General features: G+C 42.5%; 1 protein-coding gene across 1 annotated transcript in view; it reads left to right on the top strand.

The window, feature by feature from the left end:
* Window positions 1-18711, top strand: part of mtcl2 (microtubule crosslinking factor 2) — a gene marked incomplete at its 5' end in the record, with an annotated part of 125094 nt that overhangs the window by 28385 nt on the left and 77998 nt on the right. Inside the window, one exon of the mRNA XM_080733006.1 lies at window positions 10401-10550. Coding sequence (XP_080589132.1) covers window positions 10401-10550 — 150 coding nt within the window. The remainder of the gene's footprint in view (window positions 1-10400; window positions 10551-18711) is intronic.

The raw sequence follows: 18711 nt of genomic DNA, 5'->3' as shown, positions 1-18711 counted from the left end.
ATTGCAGTTGTATTAACGGCCAGTTAACAAACACTTAACGATTCACAAACACCAACCAACCAGCATTAAACACACAACATGAATCAGTCACTATGTAGCGCTGACACACCACAGTCAATACACATAAAGTGCTGAGAGCCTTCTGCCAATGGTCATTAAGAATGAAGACCCATGAGCCAAGTAACTGTAAAGCAATGGCATCTCTCAGCCAACAGACAACAGGGATTTACTGTTGGTGCGTGTTTGTGTGTGTGAGAGAGAGAGAGGGAGAAAGCAAGTGAGTGGAAGGAAAGAAGTATAAGGGAGCAAAGAAAGAAAGACGGAAGAAAGAAGGAAATAAAGAACAAAAGAAAGAAACATTCACAATCACAAACATTCACTCATTCTACCATGCAGTCTCCCAAAGTCGATCCTCTTGTAATACAGGAGTGAGAGTGTGTGCGTTCGTGTGTGCGTTCGTGCGTTCGTGTGTGCGTGCGTGTGCGAGAGGGAGAGAGAGAATCACGAGCCGGTGGTGAAGGACTGAAACTGTAAGAGAAAGAGACTAGAGGATAATCACGAATCTTAACGAAGGAGTATGAGAGAAATGGAGAGAGGTAAATGAAAGTAAACGAAAGAGAAGTGAATAGGAGACAGTGGATTTCAAGGGAGAGATGTAAATGAAAGGACACAAACAAAGTGAGGTCTCAATTGGAGCGTGGTGGAGCACAGGGAGACGTTGGTTGGTGTGGAAGTAGTGCAGGACAGAGGGGCATTGTGTGCCCAGCTGCACACGCACACACGCACGCACGCACGCACGCACGCACACACACACACACACACACACACACACACACACACACACACACACACACACACACACACACACAATAGCATGGACAAATAAACCATTACAAATTGTATGAGCACAGGGCCCAGTTATAAGAATTCACATTTATACGCACACGCAGGCACGCGCGTACGCACGCATGTACGCTACCCATGCCAACGTGTCAAAGTGTTATATCAAATTTGGAATTAAGTTAATTATTATTCCTTATCAAGAGCCAACAATATCAGCAATTTTGTAATCACTTCTTTTAACTAGATAGAAGGACTATAGATAATATATGGTGGATTGACAATCTGGAAATGTTCTATTGATCTTTCTCTCTCTCTCTCTCTGTCATGATGGTATCTACTGCTGTTTTGAAACGACACATCGACTAAAGTCTGTTGCACGTCAAGTCCTACTGAGTCGGACATCTATGTCCATACATACAGCCTTACCATGTAATGCCTGGATAACTTCTATATAATAATAATTTGGTCCTCAGTCCATGGAGTGTTTTCTGTCCCTATATTTGCACATACTGTACCAGTATGTGAAATGTGTCCTCTGCATTTACCCATCTTTTAACTATAGGAGCAGTGAACGTTCTTAGTACGGTGCTTGGGGAGTGGTTAGGGCTTAAGTGTGTTGCTCAGGGACACTTGTCTTCGTCACATTGCGGGGGCCGAGAATCAAACATGGCACCTTCTGCTTCCCTGGTGGGCTTGCTACACATTCAGTTGCAGTGCATGTGTGAAAGGCACTTTAGTTCAGTATTTACTTCACTTACTTCATGGAGTATAGGCTGTTGACCACAGTCCACCACAGTCTTCTCCCCTGGGCTTTTCTTTACAGTTGTTTCCATGTCAGCCCACTCTCCTCAAGGTCCCTGTGGCACGTGTTCATGAGCCTGCCTCTCTTTCTTTGGCTTTGCGGGTTCCATTCTTGGGCTTGCCTGGTGATGCAGCCATTTGGTTGACAGGGTGTGTCCCCATCTACTGTTCACAACAAGTGGTAGTGTTACGGATGAATTTTAGTATATTGTTGGGATTGTTGCATGGGACAGCAGACGGGGTGTCAGCAGTGGCTCTCACCTCTAAGATCATTCAAAGTTACATACAGTAAACCCCCTTGCCAGGGCCACGCATATGTAAATAGTTCCTTCTGTCTCTCTTATCTGTTTAACACCTCTCCCCCCTCTTCCCCTCTCTCCCTCTCCCCCTCTCTGTCACTCACACACACACACACACACACACACACACACACACACACACACACACACACACACACACACACACACACACACACACACACACACACACACACACACACACACACACACACACACACTCAGCTGTCCTTCCTCCTTCTCTGTAACTCTCCTCTCCCCCCCCCCTTTCCCCCTCAGTCCCTCTGTGTCGATCTATCTATCTTACAGTATGTATTTTCATATAGTTTAAACATCATGTACCATGTTGTAATATATTGTATTGATGTATCTGATGATTGACAATGAATCAATATACTGTATGTATATACTGTCTGACAATTGATGTACTTCTGTATGCATATCTGCTTTAACCAGCCTGTAAGATGCTCCTCCTCCCTCTTGGAGGGAGGAGTTCTACCTATGCAATATAAGCTGTCTGTTTGCTTTCATTCTGGGTCCTTCATCCTCTGCTAACAGCTCACATGCTGTTGGTAGACAAGTGAGGCCCGGACACTATGCTTTCTCTCATTGGCAGACTTTGTCAATGAGACAGAGTAGCCATTTTGACTGTGTTCGTGATCAATAAATATGCCAGAAAGCCAGACCCAGTTGTCCTTATTGAAACATCTCTCAGCACCGTGTTTGCCTCCGAAACGTACAATATTGTACGTCTCAAAACAGCCCTATCAGATGGTGTCAGAAGAGTGGGATCCAGTGTATCGTCTTCCTGGGAGGAGAGGAACGCGCCGCGCCTTAAGTCGACAAAGGAGAACCACGGACGTACTCTTCTCCCGGACCGAAACGCCTGGATTTAAAGAACTCAAGGGCTTTCGCTAGAAACGGTGAGATGTTTTATTTTCCATACTCTAAATAGAAAAATCCTGACAATTAAGAGCAATTAAGAACATGAAAGGAATTAATAGAAATAGAGTTAAAATAGACCATATTTAGCCAAGCTGTCTTTGTAGTTTCGCCCATGTATTTCTTCCAAGAGTCATTGGAACAGACAAAGAAAGAGTGGGTTAAAAGAGTTGTGTGTTAGGGTTCGCTGTTCGCTGGCGCAATTCAATTGCATAGGCCAGGGTCTTTGTGTGTGGTTTAGGCCTGATTAAACCGACCACATTTAAAAAAAAAGTTTTTAATGTGTCATTTGGACTCATTTGTTAGGGTTTGCTGGCGCAATTAGTAGACTTGCCTGTGTGGAGAGAGGAGTAGAGTAGATTTGAAGTTGCATATGCCAGGGTCTTTGTGTTTGGTTTAGGCCATATAAACCGACCACATTTAAAAAAAATAGTTTTTAATGTGTCATTCCAGGGTCTTTGTGTCGGGTTTAGGCCAGTTAAACTGACCACATTTTTAAGACGTTTTAAATGTGTCATTTGGAGTCATCTTGGGTTACTGTACACCTAGGTACAGATCAGGTCTGTAAGGAAAGATGGGCGGAAATAAAAGTCAGTGTAAAATACATATAATTTGCTAAACTATTTATTAGTAGAGGTAAAAACTAGTTAGATATTACAAAAAAAAGATAGTGGTCCGATTCAGTTTAACTCAGGATTTGATCTCATATTTTCTAAATTGTCAGGACAGTTTGCAAGCCAGGTAATAATTGTTTAGCTTAGGCTAACCAATGAGATGTTACGCACAAGTTCAAATTGTTTCTGAATAAGTTGTGAAAAATATGATAAAGTTAAATGAATCAGTGCTGCTCATGCCTTAATAGTTTTAAAATAGTTTGGTTGTGCCTCTTTGATTTCAATGAATAAGAAGTTAACGAGGGTTTCACCTGAGAATTTCAGGTAACTAAATATGAATCAAATTTGGGAAAATTTAGGAATAAGATATGAATGAGTATGGAAATAAACTGGGTTGACTTTCTGGTGTAAAAATAAAAAAGATAAATGGATTCTCTCCTACTCTCTCTCTCTCTCTCTCTCTTTCTGGGGGGGAGGGAGGGGGGGGGGGCAGGACAGGAGAGGTGACGAAAAGTTATTGTTAGCTACCTAAAGCCTGACCAGATCTCCAAAGTGGAGATTGGAGAAACTAGGAAGATGTTGTTCTTTGAAACCTTTATATAGCCTATAAATATGAAAAACTAAAGTTAAGAATGCCAATATTAAGAAAATAGAATTAATGGTTGAGTTGGCTCAAATATTGAAGATGTTTAAAGTATTTCTCATGTGTGTGAGTGGAGTCACTGGACATTAGTGAGTAATCAAACTGCAGATTGTTTGCTCATCATGTGTAGGGCTTCATTTACACATAGCAAAAGTTACATAGTAATCAAATTAAGTAATCAAATTAAGTACTTGAGTAATATACTTAAGTTATTTTACTCAACTGTATAAACAATTCCCAAACCCTTTAGCCCAAACTAATAGTAATGAAAGTAGATCAACAATGACATCTCTCCTCTAAGATTTCAAGTGTATTTACGTTTCACACTATATTCAAATGTTGTTCTTTGAAGCCTGGTTAGGTGCTAACACTAATTATAATAGTCTTTGTTAACCTAGAGACAGGCTGGAGACGAGCTCTGAATTAGTCTAGTCCTTGCTTGATGGTTACCTGTCTAAATACCTAGAATCCAGGGTTTGTCTTATTTTAAACTGTAAGATGTACACGCAATAGTTTTTAAAAGTTTAGATTTATATGCTCGAGAGAAATTTACACTGTACCCATGTATATGTGAAGAATATCCATTTGCCTTGTTTAGATTTGAAATACAACTTGGGTTTGGAATTAAGTCACAATTAAAGCCGGACTTCTTTTCTCAGTAGAACTGGTTTTATCAGATTACCATTTTGAATGAAGTCTGAACTGATTGTCATTGGAGCAGCTTTAAGGTCTTTTCTTGTTCACTTGTGTGTTCTGTGTTGTATATCACTGCTGTAAAACAAGTTAAAAGAGAAAATGTATTTTTTCTCTAACATTTACATAGTATTATTGAATACACTGGTTGGAGACTGTGTTGAGTTCAAGCATAATGCGCAATGCTTGCTTAATATTGTTTTCATAAATATGCATAATGGTTGAGTATCTGGTTGAAGAATTGTGAGGGCCAACTTGTGCACAAAGTTGACATATCATACTTCTCAAGCATGCATTCAAACAATGTAGTTTTGTTTTAGAGATAATGAAGGAGACAATGTGATTAAAAAAAAAAAAAAAAAAAAAGAAAAAAAAAGGGGAGATTTATAGATAATGACTTATGAAAATATATGTCAATATGAAGAAATGATAAGAACATATGCAAGTAACCTGGTGTCTATTTTTATTAATTCCTCTGCAGGCGCCTGTACTGTGCGAGATTTCGGAGCCTCCTACACCCCTTGCATGCAAGACCACGCCCGGGATACCGCTCAACTCACAGAAATGCTTCAACACCCCCAAGTGCTTGTCCCAGCTGGCGACTACAACAGACAATAAGCCTTATCTGCATCTCAAGCTAAAGCAGCAGAAGCCCCGCTGTGCCTTGATTAAGGGCCCACCAAAAGCAGCCCTCCCCTCAACTACCTGCATGTGTTGCAGACAAAAAGGGGGGCTGGGAGCAGTGACAGAGGCCACACGGAAACTGAAATGATAACCGCTTTGCTTTGCAGTGAGACAAACACTGACACTTTGAGAAAGAAGAAGAAACTGAAAAACACTGACATTTTGAGAAAACTAAGCAGCATAAAGAAAACTAAGAGACATTTTGAGAAGAAGACAAACACTGACACTTTGAAGAAGAAACATTGAAGAACACTGACAATGCAACTACATGAACATAGTTGGTACAGCTGTCAATCAGTTGTCCCAAAACGATTGGTCAGTGTGGTTGCTTATGAGTTGTTGGGAGAAGACTACAGGCCTACACCTGCAGAACATGGCGTGGTGTGACACGCATGGGGTGATGAGGAGAGTTTCGGGATCTGCACAGATGGCGTTCTCCAGACGAATTCAACAAGCAGGTTGTATAAATGCATTCAAACACGCACTATACATCATGAGATATGAAATTATGATAAGAAAGAAAACGACAAACGTGTTAGATTTTGTTAGCTACTCTGTCAAAGTTAATTCTAAATGATGGAGAACATTTCAGTCCACCACAAGGATCATCCTTAGATGTGGGTATGTTGAGACCTGAAGAGGCTATTTTAGCACCCAGGGATAACATACAAAGTAACAGCAGAACAAAGTACTCACTTTTAGATTAAGAACCTCCCTAAACCACATACTGTAGTGTAAACTGATGCACAAAGCAATCATTCACTTAAGTAAATCAAAGTGTGACAATGCTATGTATTTTGTTGAATTTAAGAAATTATGTTAGATACATTTTCAAGTAAAATTCATATTTATTGTTTTAATTAAGCAATTTATTTGTGTTAATTAACAAAACGGAGGAATGTTACGGATGAATTTTAGTATATTGTTGGGATTGTTGCATGGGACAGCAGACGGGGTGTCAGCAGTGGCTCTCACCTCTAAGATCATTCAAAGTTACATACAGTAAACCCCCTTGCCAGGGCCACGCATATGTAAATAGTTCCTTCTGTCTCTCTTATCTGTTTAACACCTCTCCCCCCTCTTCCCCTCTCTCCCTCTCCCCCTCTCTGTCACTCACACACACACACACACACACACACACACACACACACACACACACACACACACACACACACACACACACACACACACACACACACACACACACACACACACACACACACACACACACACACTCAGCTGTCCTTCCTCCTTCTCTGTAACTCTCCTCTCCCCCCCCCCTTTCCCCCTCAGTCCCTCTGTGTCGATCTATCTATCTTACAGTATGTATTTTCATATAGTTTAAACATCATGTACCATGTTGTAATATATTGTATTGATGTATCTGATGATTGACAATGAATCAATATACTGTATGTATATACTGTCTGACAATTGATGTACTTCTGTATGCATATCTGCTTTAACCAGCCTGTAAGATGCTCCTCCTCCCTCTTGGAGGGAGGAGTTCTACCTATGCAATATAAGCTGTCTGTTTGCTTTCATTCTGGGTCCTTCATCCTCTGCTAACAGCTCACATGCTGTTGGTAGACAAGTGAGGCCCGGACACTATGCTTTCTCTCATTGGCAGACTTTGTCAATGAGACAGAGTAGCCATTTTGACTGTGTTCGTGATCAATAAATATGCCAGAAAGCCAGACCCAGTTGTCCTTATTGAAACATCTCTCAGCACCGTGTTTGCCTCCGAAACGTACAATATTGTACGTCTCAAAACAGCCCTATCAGTAGACCGGTTCTCTGCCAGAGATCATTACTGCTGATGGTGCCTGGCCAGTGGATGCTGGAGATCCTCATCAGGCAGCTTTTAATGATGGATGTCTGCGCTTTCATCGTTGTGGTCTTGGGTTGTCCTCCACGTCACTGATCGTTATAGCCAGCACAGGCTTGATGTTGGAGCTAAAGAGTCAGAGCTTAGTCTGCTGGCTGATTTCTTTGGAGCTCCAAATGATCTTCGGTTGCCTGAATCCAGCCATTGCCTTGGGAATTCTGTCTCTGAAGTTTACATCCGTGTCACTTTGCCTGTCAGTGACATTGCCCAAGAAAGCGAAGGCTTCCACATCCTCGAGTGCTGTTCCCTCCAGAGACACAGGATCTTCATGTGTTGTGTTGACCTTGAAGACTGTATTTTTTCCCTTCATGGGTGTTGAGGCCTACTTACACTGAGGTGTCTGCCTGTCTTATTTTCTCTTGCATCTGCTTTTCACCGTGAGAGAACGAAGCGATTTCTTCTGTCTTCAAGCTATGTTGTGAATGTCCACTAGATCCCCTTTCTCCTCCGTGCTGTTGTGGCCTTCATTATCCAGTCAATGGGTATATCTAGGTAATTGGGACACAAAGATAACCAGCTGATGTAGGGCGTTTCTCTCACCTGATTTCCATACAGTCAAATTAAGGCTCCATGTCGCATACTATAAAAGATTCTTCATCTTGTGTTCATAAGCTGTTGCATACTGTACATGCACTCACACATGCACACACGCTCGCTCGCACGCACGCACGCACACACACACACACACACACAAATTACATTACTTTTGTATTTAACGATCATTTAATGGTTTTGTCATTTAAGCATAAATTATCCTTTAGCTGGCTTTGACAGTTGCCCTTCACTATCCCTGTCAATAAAACAATCACACACAAAAGGGAGTGTACTTCCCACTGTGTCTTGTCCCATTTTCCATGCATGAGAAATTAGATTTGAAGGAATGTTGGCTGTGTCTGACACTGAATCACAAAACTGAAAGAAACTAGCAACAGACAATAACTAATAAATCCAGCAATTGAGATGCCCACAATACGTTTGACCTAGTTTCCGTGTCATTTTCCCAACACACATCACAGTTTGGCTTAACTTTCGTTAAGAACAATGATGAAAACAAGAAATTCTCTTGCTAATATACTTTTTGTGATACCATGGTCACAGAGATGAATCAGTTCTGCTTGGCTAGAGGGTATGCATTATTTTCAGATGGCTGCTGTCTCATCACCGTTATGAATATATGCATAATATATGCTGTATTAATGCTAATATTAGATACAGACCGTCCATAATAACAACATGGATTTCAGTATAACTTTCAACCCTTTTGGGGACACAGAATGTGTTATATATATTTTTTATATTGTGGTAAAAGTTGTGACTATTGAAATAATGTATTGGTCATATATCTGGACTTCTCCCACTTACTGGAGTAGTAAGATAATATATATTCACAGGTTGATGAACACTACTTATACATTGTTAGTGTGTTGGTATTATTGGGGAAATCAACCGTGTCATTCAGTTATAAATAATAATATAAATAATGCACTTTACAGAGACAAACTCTCTGTGAAGTGCATTAGCCTCATTGCATAAGTAATTAGCCTCTGCGTTGTGCATACGTTTTTTCCATAACTGCATGGGTCATCGTGGATTATCCCTTATGTAACGATTGTACGCTGAGTGTGCAATATGAGTTCATCTTAACCGTGCCTCTAGCTCACAGTGTTAATCTATCAATGCATTTGTGAAGTGTACAAATGTAACCAAATGGACCATTACGGGTCTCACAGTTAAATGAACACTCAGTACTTTACAGTGCACATCCAAGGTTTTTGGCTTGACATGACTTTGGTCGTGTTTGACACATTGACATCAGCAACTTTTAATGAAGTCAGGTCCCTGGGGGAGCGGGTGGGCGGGGAGGAGACTGATTAGACTTTCATTAGAGGTCTCACTAGGTTGTTAAAGATTACTTCCTGTAGGAGCGCTTTTGATATCTTTTCTGCCTAATGAGCTAGTATGAGGAGTGACAGACAAGCCTCTTCTGATCCATCAAGGTCAGTGTCTGCTTTAGTCAAGCCTAAATTTCGCTGCGTCGCTCTCACCACTTCCTTTACACCAGGGGTCTTCAACGTTTTCAGGCCAAGGACCCCTTAGTCAAGAGAAAGATTAAGCAGGGACCCCCCACAACCCCCACTAAAGTTCTCAGAATATAGACACTAGGGTTCAAGTTGTTAATAAAAAAGGAGAAAAAAAAGCTTCTATCACTCAAAGATTTGGAGGACACCCTGTAGTAACTCTGAGGACCGCTAGGGGTCCCAGACCCCCTGTTGAAAACCCCTGGTTTACGCGAAATACTTTTTTCCAGGAACTGCAGCTCTGTTTGAGTACACTGTAAAAGCCAAACTCAGGGAGTCTACAAATGTACCCCCCTACAAATGTAAGCCGTGGGGATCCATTTGGTTACATGTATTCACTGTCAGAGAGTACAAATGTATCCCTCAGTTCAAGGGTCAAACTGGCCAGCTTCCGATTCCCAGATGACCTCTCTCTACCCACTTGAGTGTAATACTATACTAATGCATTATACTAACACCAGGACTAACCTAGCCTGGCTTGGTCAGACTATATACTAATGCAGCTAACTAACTGCAGTACACCCCCACCTTGTTTTAACATGGGTGGATTGTTTAGCTGTGCTAGGCTAGGACTAACCCACTGCCACAGGTTTCATTTAACAGCCACCGAATGTTTCCACTGTCTGGTCGAGTTAGAGTAGACACACTTATCAGACACAAATAAAACAGGTACCAACTGCTCGTCTGGCGAGTGGGTGATAACTGCCCAATCTCCATAAAAAAAAGTACCAGAATCTCGTTTTAAAAGAAAAATCAATGTTTAGTGGATGAATGGATGGGTGTTATTAAGTTATGTCATATTACATACCTCTCTGGGATTACGTATAATGAAGACTGACTCTCCTCCTCCCTCCCTTCTATTCCTTCTCCCGCTCATCCCTCCACCCTGGCCTTTCTCCTCCTGTCCTGCCCTCCCAGGTGGCCAAGGACGTGTCCATCCGTCTCCACAGTGAGCTGGACAGCGCCGAGAAGAAGCGCAGCCGCCTGGAGCAGGAGAACGAGGAGCTGAGGGTCCGTCTGCAGGACCTGGAGGTGGCCAAGCAGGTCCTACAGCAGGAGATCGATAAGGTAGGAGAACATAACACGCACCATGCTGTACCATACTGGGTCAGGCTGGGCCAGGCTGGGCCAAGATCACCTAGATCAGGGGTCTGCAACGTTTTCAGGCCGAGGACCCCTTAATTGAGAGAGATGAAGCAGGGACCCCCACAACCTTTTCAGGGATTCCCGTGGTTGTGAGAGATTTGAGGTGAACAGGAATTCACCACTTAAACCCTGTACACTTAAGTCCCCGAGGGATCTACGCTAGGCCCACTCCTTTTGCCCTCTACTGTACATCAATATCTTTGCTGAAAATAGCCGATCTACAAGCTTGTAGCGCGTCCCCTTGTGATGCATTGTGAGCGTTGTAGATCAGCTATTTCCGCAGAATCAGCTCAGATCAGCTTTTCGCTCCAAGAATATGTACGCTAGGTTTCATAATTGGTTAAATAAGGCAGGATATACCAGCAAATTGACCTGAGTCTGAGATTTGGTGATGTCTATTCTCCACCCTGGGATAAACCAGTTGATTTAGGTGGATTTGGAGAACAAACCAGAAGTCAGACTGCAGCTCTGGGGACTACAACATTGTTTCTAGTGTTGTCAGTGGTTTCAGCCACCATTGTATTGTTACCCAATTCAGCGAATACTCCCATGTTTAGATGCCCAAGATAAGTGGTTAAAAGGGAAGATGGCTTTGCGGTTCTGCTTTGCTGTGAAGGAAGTAAATGAACAAAATGAATGTTTTGCTCAGAGCAAAACTAGAAATTTCTGTTTTTTGTTTCTCTGCTGTCATCCTGAGCTGAATCATCTGAATGAACATCATAAAATGGCCCCTCTCTACTTCCTGTTTCCTTTTCTCTCTCTCACTCCTCTCTAGCCATCTGTTCATTTCTCCCTCCCTTTCTCTGTGTGTCTCTCGGTCTTTCCCCCTCTCATCTCTCTTTATATGCCCCTCTCTGTTTCATCCAATCCCCTCTTTCTCTTTCTGTGTCTGACTGTGTCCTGCCCTATCTCTTGCACCCCCTCCCTCTCTGTTCCTACATGGAGATAGACTACAGTTTGAGGAGGGAGTTGAGGCGGGTGTGTGAGGTTGCCATGGAGTGGAGAGGTGTTGATGGCTGTAGCCTTGGCCTCGTACCAGGCCTCTGATGTGGGCCAGTGCTGGACGGATGGCTGGGTAGCTGGCAGGGGGTGATGTGGAGCTCTCCGTGTGTCTGGGCTATTCTCGTCAGCCTGTACTTTGTGCTCTCCCACTGGCTGAGAGGCTGCCTAACTGTCTGTGGATAGATGGTTGGATTGATGGCTCTGAGGCTGTTTATGAATTTACTCTCATAAGTCATCGCATCGTACGCTGTCTTCATTTTTGATAGATCACACAAGCAATTGCTTTTCCCGCAGGGAAACACCTTGGTACTAACAGATTGTGACAGCTGGATAAAAAGGTGCCTTATTCATTGCCTGGCTGGCCTTATAATGGGCTTTATGGTGGATTTGTTGCTGGCTTGCTGGTTTTAAAGCTTGCAGTATTGTTGTCTTATTGACTTATTGGATGACGATATTGCTTGAGGGGAAGCTTTGCAAGGTGTTTAAATCTTTTACTGAGTGCTTGACCTGCATACTGATTAGATAGCTGACAGGCCTGATGGCTTTCTGCCTGGCTGGTTTGGTTTGTAGGATATTGGGCTGACTTTCTATTAATTACTGAATTAACGTAGTAACCAAAATGACTGATAGTTTGTGTTGTTTACCACATCATGCCGGGGAGTTTAATGTCTGTCTTGATAACAACTTTTGGGGCTTTTTGATTGGTGGCTCGCTCTAATCTAGTGCAAGGGGCTTCACATTCTTCACATAGCTGACACACTTTGCGTTGTGTGAGTGAGAAAGAGGAATGTCTCAGTCTTCTGTTTGTAACCCTTGATTGTATAAACAAAATAATTCAGCACTGACCCACAGACTGACCCACAGAACGAGAAAGATGACAGTGAAAGTGTTGAAATGTTTCAATTAAGGACACATCAACTTTTTTTTCCACAATACTGAGGAATTCTAATCGTAATTGAATTTTACCACTTCCATTTCTGTGTACAGTGGGGACCTCATGATCTGTCTTTGTGATATGTTTGTTTTGTGTTATATGGTTATGTGTGAAGACTTGTGAAGACAAATTTACCTTCGGGGACAATACACATTATTATTATTATTATTATTCAGCTGCTCTGACACAACAGCACCATTTACATGAAAGTATATGAATGGAAGCATATTTACATTAGCATGTTAAAAGCAAGGAGACAGACAGAGAGAGAATATCATGCAGAGAGAAAAAGACAGGGGTACACAAGTACAGAGTCAGAGAATAAAATGAAAGTTAATTCATGTATTTATTTATTTACAGACAGAAGGAAAATTACAGAGTCGTCATACAAATAAAAACAATTAAACTATACACACGGTAAGCGGCCAGTCTGGCGACCAGTTTAGGGAGAGAAAATAAACAAACTTAAACAGATGGAGTGAAGGATTGGGGGAGATTATGTCTGAGTGAATAAAAGGTGGTGTGGTGTGTTAATTATTGATTGTGATTGGGCAGCTGAGAGAGGCAGTGGTATCAAGTGGAAGTGATATTTTATGCAGTTCAGTAGGTAGGTAAAGCTGCTATGTGTACTTACTAATTAGATAGATAGAGAAGTTTCTCATCTGCTGGGTCAAGTCCCTAAAGTAGTGGGTCGTGATATGTTCTGACATGGTCATGAGCAAATGGAATGATTGTATTATACTGTACATACTGTACTGCTAACTGTTCTGTTTTTATGTTACCTGTTCTTAGTGGTACTGGTTTTAGATATGATGTTTTTTGATTACGCTTGTACATTTTGGTCACAATAAAAATCGAAAGGCGAGAGCAATCCCCAAAGGGCTTGACCTCTGGACTGTGCTTCTATAGGGCTCAATATATCACTGTGAAACGTGGAACATTTGGTATCTGCACATTTTGCAAGACCTGTCTTTCGGTGGACACTTCATCACAGAACAAAGAAAAACTCATTGCCAGGTCCCTAACGTGCTTCAAACAAACAGGATACCTATTGTTGTGCAGGAAACAGTATACAGCATGCTGTTTAGTATCTTTAAGGGGGAGTTGTTATTTGCATTATGGCCTTGTTAACGTGTATATTAGCACATTGTTAGCTGTGTGAATATATTAGCACTTTGTTGTTAGCTTATTGTTAACTGCTTTGATAGACTGACACATTGTTTCACAGTGGAGCTGCTGGACACTGGAAGAAGGAATGCTGCCTCCCTCTGTCTCTTCCTCCCTCTTCTCATTCCTCTTTCATCCCTTCTTTCACACATCCATGTGAGCTTTCCCTCCTCCCTCCTCTCCTGTTTTTGCACCTCGCTCTCACTCCAGCTATTCTCTCCTCCAGTGGTTGAAAAAGTACTCACATTTTTTACTTGAGTAAAAGTATCAATAATACTGCAATGTAGAATACTCCGTTACAAGTAAAAGTCCAGAATTCAAAATGTACTTGAGTAAAAGTACGAAAGTATTGGTATCAAAATGTACGTAAAGTACCAAAAGTAAGAGTGCAACATGTTTGAAAATAGCAGATCTACAAGCTCACAACGCGTCGCAACGCGACGCATTGTGAGCTTGTAGATCGGCTATTTTCAAATAGCCACGGTATAGAATAGGGCTAAAGTGCATTGATGTATGTTTTATAATACTAGAACGTCTAGTCGGCAACCTGGCCAACTCGGAACAATGTAAATAGGGAATGAATGCCCCGCCCTTTAATGCAAACCCCATTATACCTGTTTTCATAGGACCCGTTTTGACCATTTGTCTGCCTGTGTCCATTTTTGCCCATATATGGAGATATCTGTATCTGTCTGTCGGTGTCCATTTTATGTCCATATATGGAGATCACTGCAGTTATAGTTCTGGGTCCATTTTATGCCCATATATGCCCATATATGGAGATATCTGTCTATCTGCATCCATTTTATGCCCATATATGGAGATCTCTGTATCTGTCTGTCTGTGTCCCTTTTATGCCCGTATATGGAGATCTTTGTGATTCTGCATCCATTGTATGCCCATATATGCCATATATGGAGATATCTGTTTATCTGCGTCCATTTTATGCCCATATATGAGATTTCTGTCGCTTTTTCAAACAATCGTGGGTCGGGTCGGGTTGAGGCCGAGCACTGCACTACCTGCTGCGGTGGGGAACGCACGTGCCGAATTTGAAATAGGGAATGAATGCCCCACCCTTTAATGCAAACCCCATGAATGCCCCACCCTTTAATGCAAACCCCAATATACCTGTTGTCATAGGACCCGTTTTGACCATCTGTTTGTCTTTGTCCACTTATGCCCATATATGAAGATCTCTGCACACACAGTACCGGTTGCGGAAAACTCTGATGTCAGACTTTATGCCCATATCTGGAGAACGCGCGTGCCGGTGGGAAGAAGGGTTCTCGAGATACGCGGATTACATACATACATACACATTCACAGAGATTTTGTGTTGACTCATGTGGCGTACGTGATGTCAGAGCCTTTTATGAAGTGATGTCACAATGACTCAGCGCTTGCGCCGATTTCCTCCGGAACAGCCTGATGTCAACAATCAGCTCCGCATAAGGAGATTCCGAACGTTTCGCGCCGGTTTCGGAAAACCGCGAGTCGGGTCGGGTCGAGGCCCGGCACTGCACTCCGCGCGGCGGCGGGGAACGCGCGCGCCGAATCTGAAGCCGGTGGGACGAACGGTTCTCGAGATACGCGGATTACAAACAAACAAACAGACAGACAGACAGAGATTTGTCGCATTTATAGATAGATAATCATTTATATCTGCAAAGTAACTCGTAACTTTCAAATAATTGTAGTGGAGTAAAAGTACAATATTTGGATCCGAGATGTAGTGGAGTAGAAGTAAAAGTACTGAAAAATGGAAATACTCGATTAAAGTACAAATACATAAAAACTGTACAGTACAGTACAGTACTTAAGTAAATGTATTTAGTTAATTTGCACCACTGCTCTCCTCCACAGCACGTCTTTCTCTTTCTGTTTATCCTCCCCTCCCTCCACCCTCTCTTCTTTTGCTCCAGCTGAGGTGAAGAGGAATGCTGATGAAGGCATTTCTTTATCCCCTCCAAAACCTGTGGTCCCTCCCTCTCTCACTCCTCTTTTCCTTTATCACTCCTTAGCTTCCTCCCACTCCTCTTGTCTTGATTGGCATGGCAAAAAACAGGTTTACATTGCCAAAGCAAGTGTCAAATAAAACAAACAATAAATAAATGCATGTACAATTAAGGATGTAGCCCTACAAGAATAAAGGCCCATTCCCACTGGGCCAGATAACAGATAAAAAAATCTCTTTCTCCAGATATTTTTCCATTCAAAGTGGATGGTAGATAGATACAGATAAAAAAAACATCTGCCACAGATAAAAAAATATCTGCCACAAATATCTGTGGCAGATTCTTTTTTATCTGTATCTACCATCCACTTTGAATGGAAAACTAGACCAGGTCACCTGGTTGTGCCAGACCCGCAATGAAAACTAGTATGGCACTGAACTAACACATGAACACACAGGATTTTATAGTCTCAGCAACAAAGCGTAGTGAGCTTGTAGATCGGCTGTTTTCACTAGTATGGCACTGAACTAACACATGAACACACAGGATTTTATAGTCTCAGCAACAAAGCGTAGTGAGCTTGTAGATCGGCTGTTTTGACTAGTATGGCACTGAACTAACACATGAACACACAGGATTTTATAGGCTGAGCAGCTGGAAATGTTTGTGAGCTTGTAGATGGGCTGTTTTCACTAGTATGGCTGTGGGGCAAATGTTTTGCAGCACTGAACTAACACATGAACACACAGGAATTTATAGTCTCAGCAGCTCGTCAGCCAACTCAACTCAGCTGGTCCCGTACAGGTGACGGCACTCAAGGCAATCAGCCGAGCAAGGGAAGGGAGGGGCAGATGAGCAGTCAGAGGCAACACAGGCACACTGAGGAAAAGAGGGACACTGAGGAAAAGAGGGACCGACCGACCGACCGACAGACCGACAGACCGACAAAGCCTTATGTAGGCCGACCCCCTGGGTCTGGCAAATATCTGGAGAAAGAGAATTTTTTTATCTGTTATCTGGCCCAGTGGGAATTGACCTTCAGGGGGGAAAAAATGAAAAAAGGAGAAAACTATAGCAGCAGATTTTCAAACATATTAAACGGTACCGGCACTCTTTGTACTGTATGTACAGTACTTCTGTGTACGGTACAGAGATTAGTAAGGCACAGAAGTACTTCTGCTATGTGATATATATGCTTAGTAGTCTTTAACGTGGTCGTATTCAGTTGGACATCCATCATCTTGCTGCTGTGGTTGCACATTGTTGTACAAAGCACCCCCCCCCCCCACTATTCTCCCTCCCTCTCTCCTAGCTGCCTCTCAGTCTCTCCTTTCTCTAGTCCTCCTCACACATCCTTTCATCATCCCCGTCTCTTCCTCTCTGCCTCCTCTGTCTCGGTTCCTTAACCGCTTCTTTCTTTCTCTCCGCCTTCACTATCTCTTCCTCCCTCTCTCCTCTCTCTCTCCATTCCTTGATCATTGATCCAGTCCAGCTGTTTAACCTCTGAAGGTGAGGAGCTTGGATTGGATAGAGAGATGGAAGGAGGGAGGGGCCGAGGAGGAGGGAAGAACAGAATGAGAGAGATAGAGAGGGGTTGATTGGATGAAGTTGTGGAGGGATTGAGCACTGGAGGTTTAAAGCAGAGATGAAATTATGCAAAAAAAAAGGGAAGAATGCCTTTGAAACCCGAAAGAATGGCAAGAGTTGACCTCAGTAGTCAGTACTAAAAGAGTAGTTCACCCAAAGAATCACTTATTTTCTATCAATTACACACCACATGAAGCCTTGGAATTCAGCATTTCTTTTTTAGTTTGTGTCGCATTCCTAAGCCAATGGCCAGCGGAGTCTTCTTCTGACCGATGACCCGGTCATCAAATGGTCGTTTTCGGGTGGAAACCTCGTATCTCCAAGTTTCAAATGTGTACGTTCTTTTGCAAAGTAAAGCCCTGCTTCATCGTACAAGGCTGTCGCACAAAAGTAGTGAAAACAGCAGATCTACAAGCACACGACGGCTGTTTTCACTAGTTTCATTTTTTTTAATGATAAATGCAAAACAAAAGGTTTTGGACATACAAGGTTTTCACCCGACAACGACAAAATTATTGGCTCAAGAATGCAACAAAAACGAAAACATCTCCATGAATTCAACGCTTAACGAGGTGTGTAATTGATAGAAAATAAGTATTTTTTTTATAACATATTCTTTGTCCATATTGTGCATTGTGTTTACGTAACGGTTTTATTTATTATTTTGCTGTGTGCTGCCTGTATGTCTGATTATCTGTCCAAGTGTCTGCTAGCTGCAGACTGACTGCACCATTTATCTGGGTGGTGGCTGGTGGGATTTTTTTCCCCCACCTTTTGTGTGTGCGCGCATATACCGGTACATGGGTCCGTGTGTTCCGTCTGTCCGTCCATCCACAAATGTGTAGGTGCATGTATGTACAGTAGCCATAACCTTGATAACGTTGATCTATGCAATATATTATTAGCAGAGCAGTGAGACCCTACCAGCTGTGTTCACCCCTTCAAGGTGACCACCAGACCAGCCACAAGAAACGGAACTGAAAGGCCCGATTTCTATATGCCTCGTGGTGTGCAGGTGTCGTGCATCAAAAATAGCAGATCTGCAAGCTCACAGCGATGCGTTGTGAGCTGTGCACAGCACTTGCAACCAAGTCTAAATCATGCAGAATAGAAAGGAAAGGAAGAGAAGATTAGAAGGGTATAACAAATTGAAAAATACTTATACCGTAGAGGAAAACAATAATATAATGTGCGTGTGTGTTTGTGAGAGAGAGAGAGAGAGAGAGAGAGAACAATGAGAGAGGAATAGGACAGAGAAAAGGGGAGGGAGGGGAGGAGGTGTGCATCACGAGGGGTCTTGAATGGAGGTCTGGAAAACGGAGCAAAAAATCCTCAATGAGAATGACTGGAGGGAAGATCTCTGCAGGACATCTCTCTCTCTCTCTCTCTCTCTCTCTCTCTCTCTCTCTCTCTCTCTCTCTCTCCTTCTCTACCT

Source organism: Nannobrachium achirus (genome assembly GCF_963921795.1).
Source record: "Nannobrachium achirus genome assembly, chromosome: 9".
Taxonomy (NCBI): domain Eukaryota; kingdom Metazoa; phylum Chordata; class Actinopteri; order Myctophiformes; family Myctophidae; genus Nannobrachium; species Nannobrachium achirus.
This window is presented reverse-complemented; position numbering and strand designations above follow the sequence as displayed.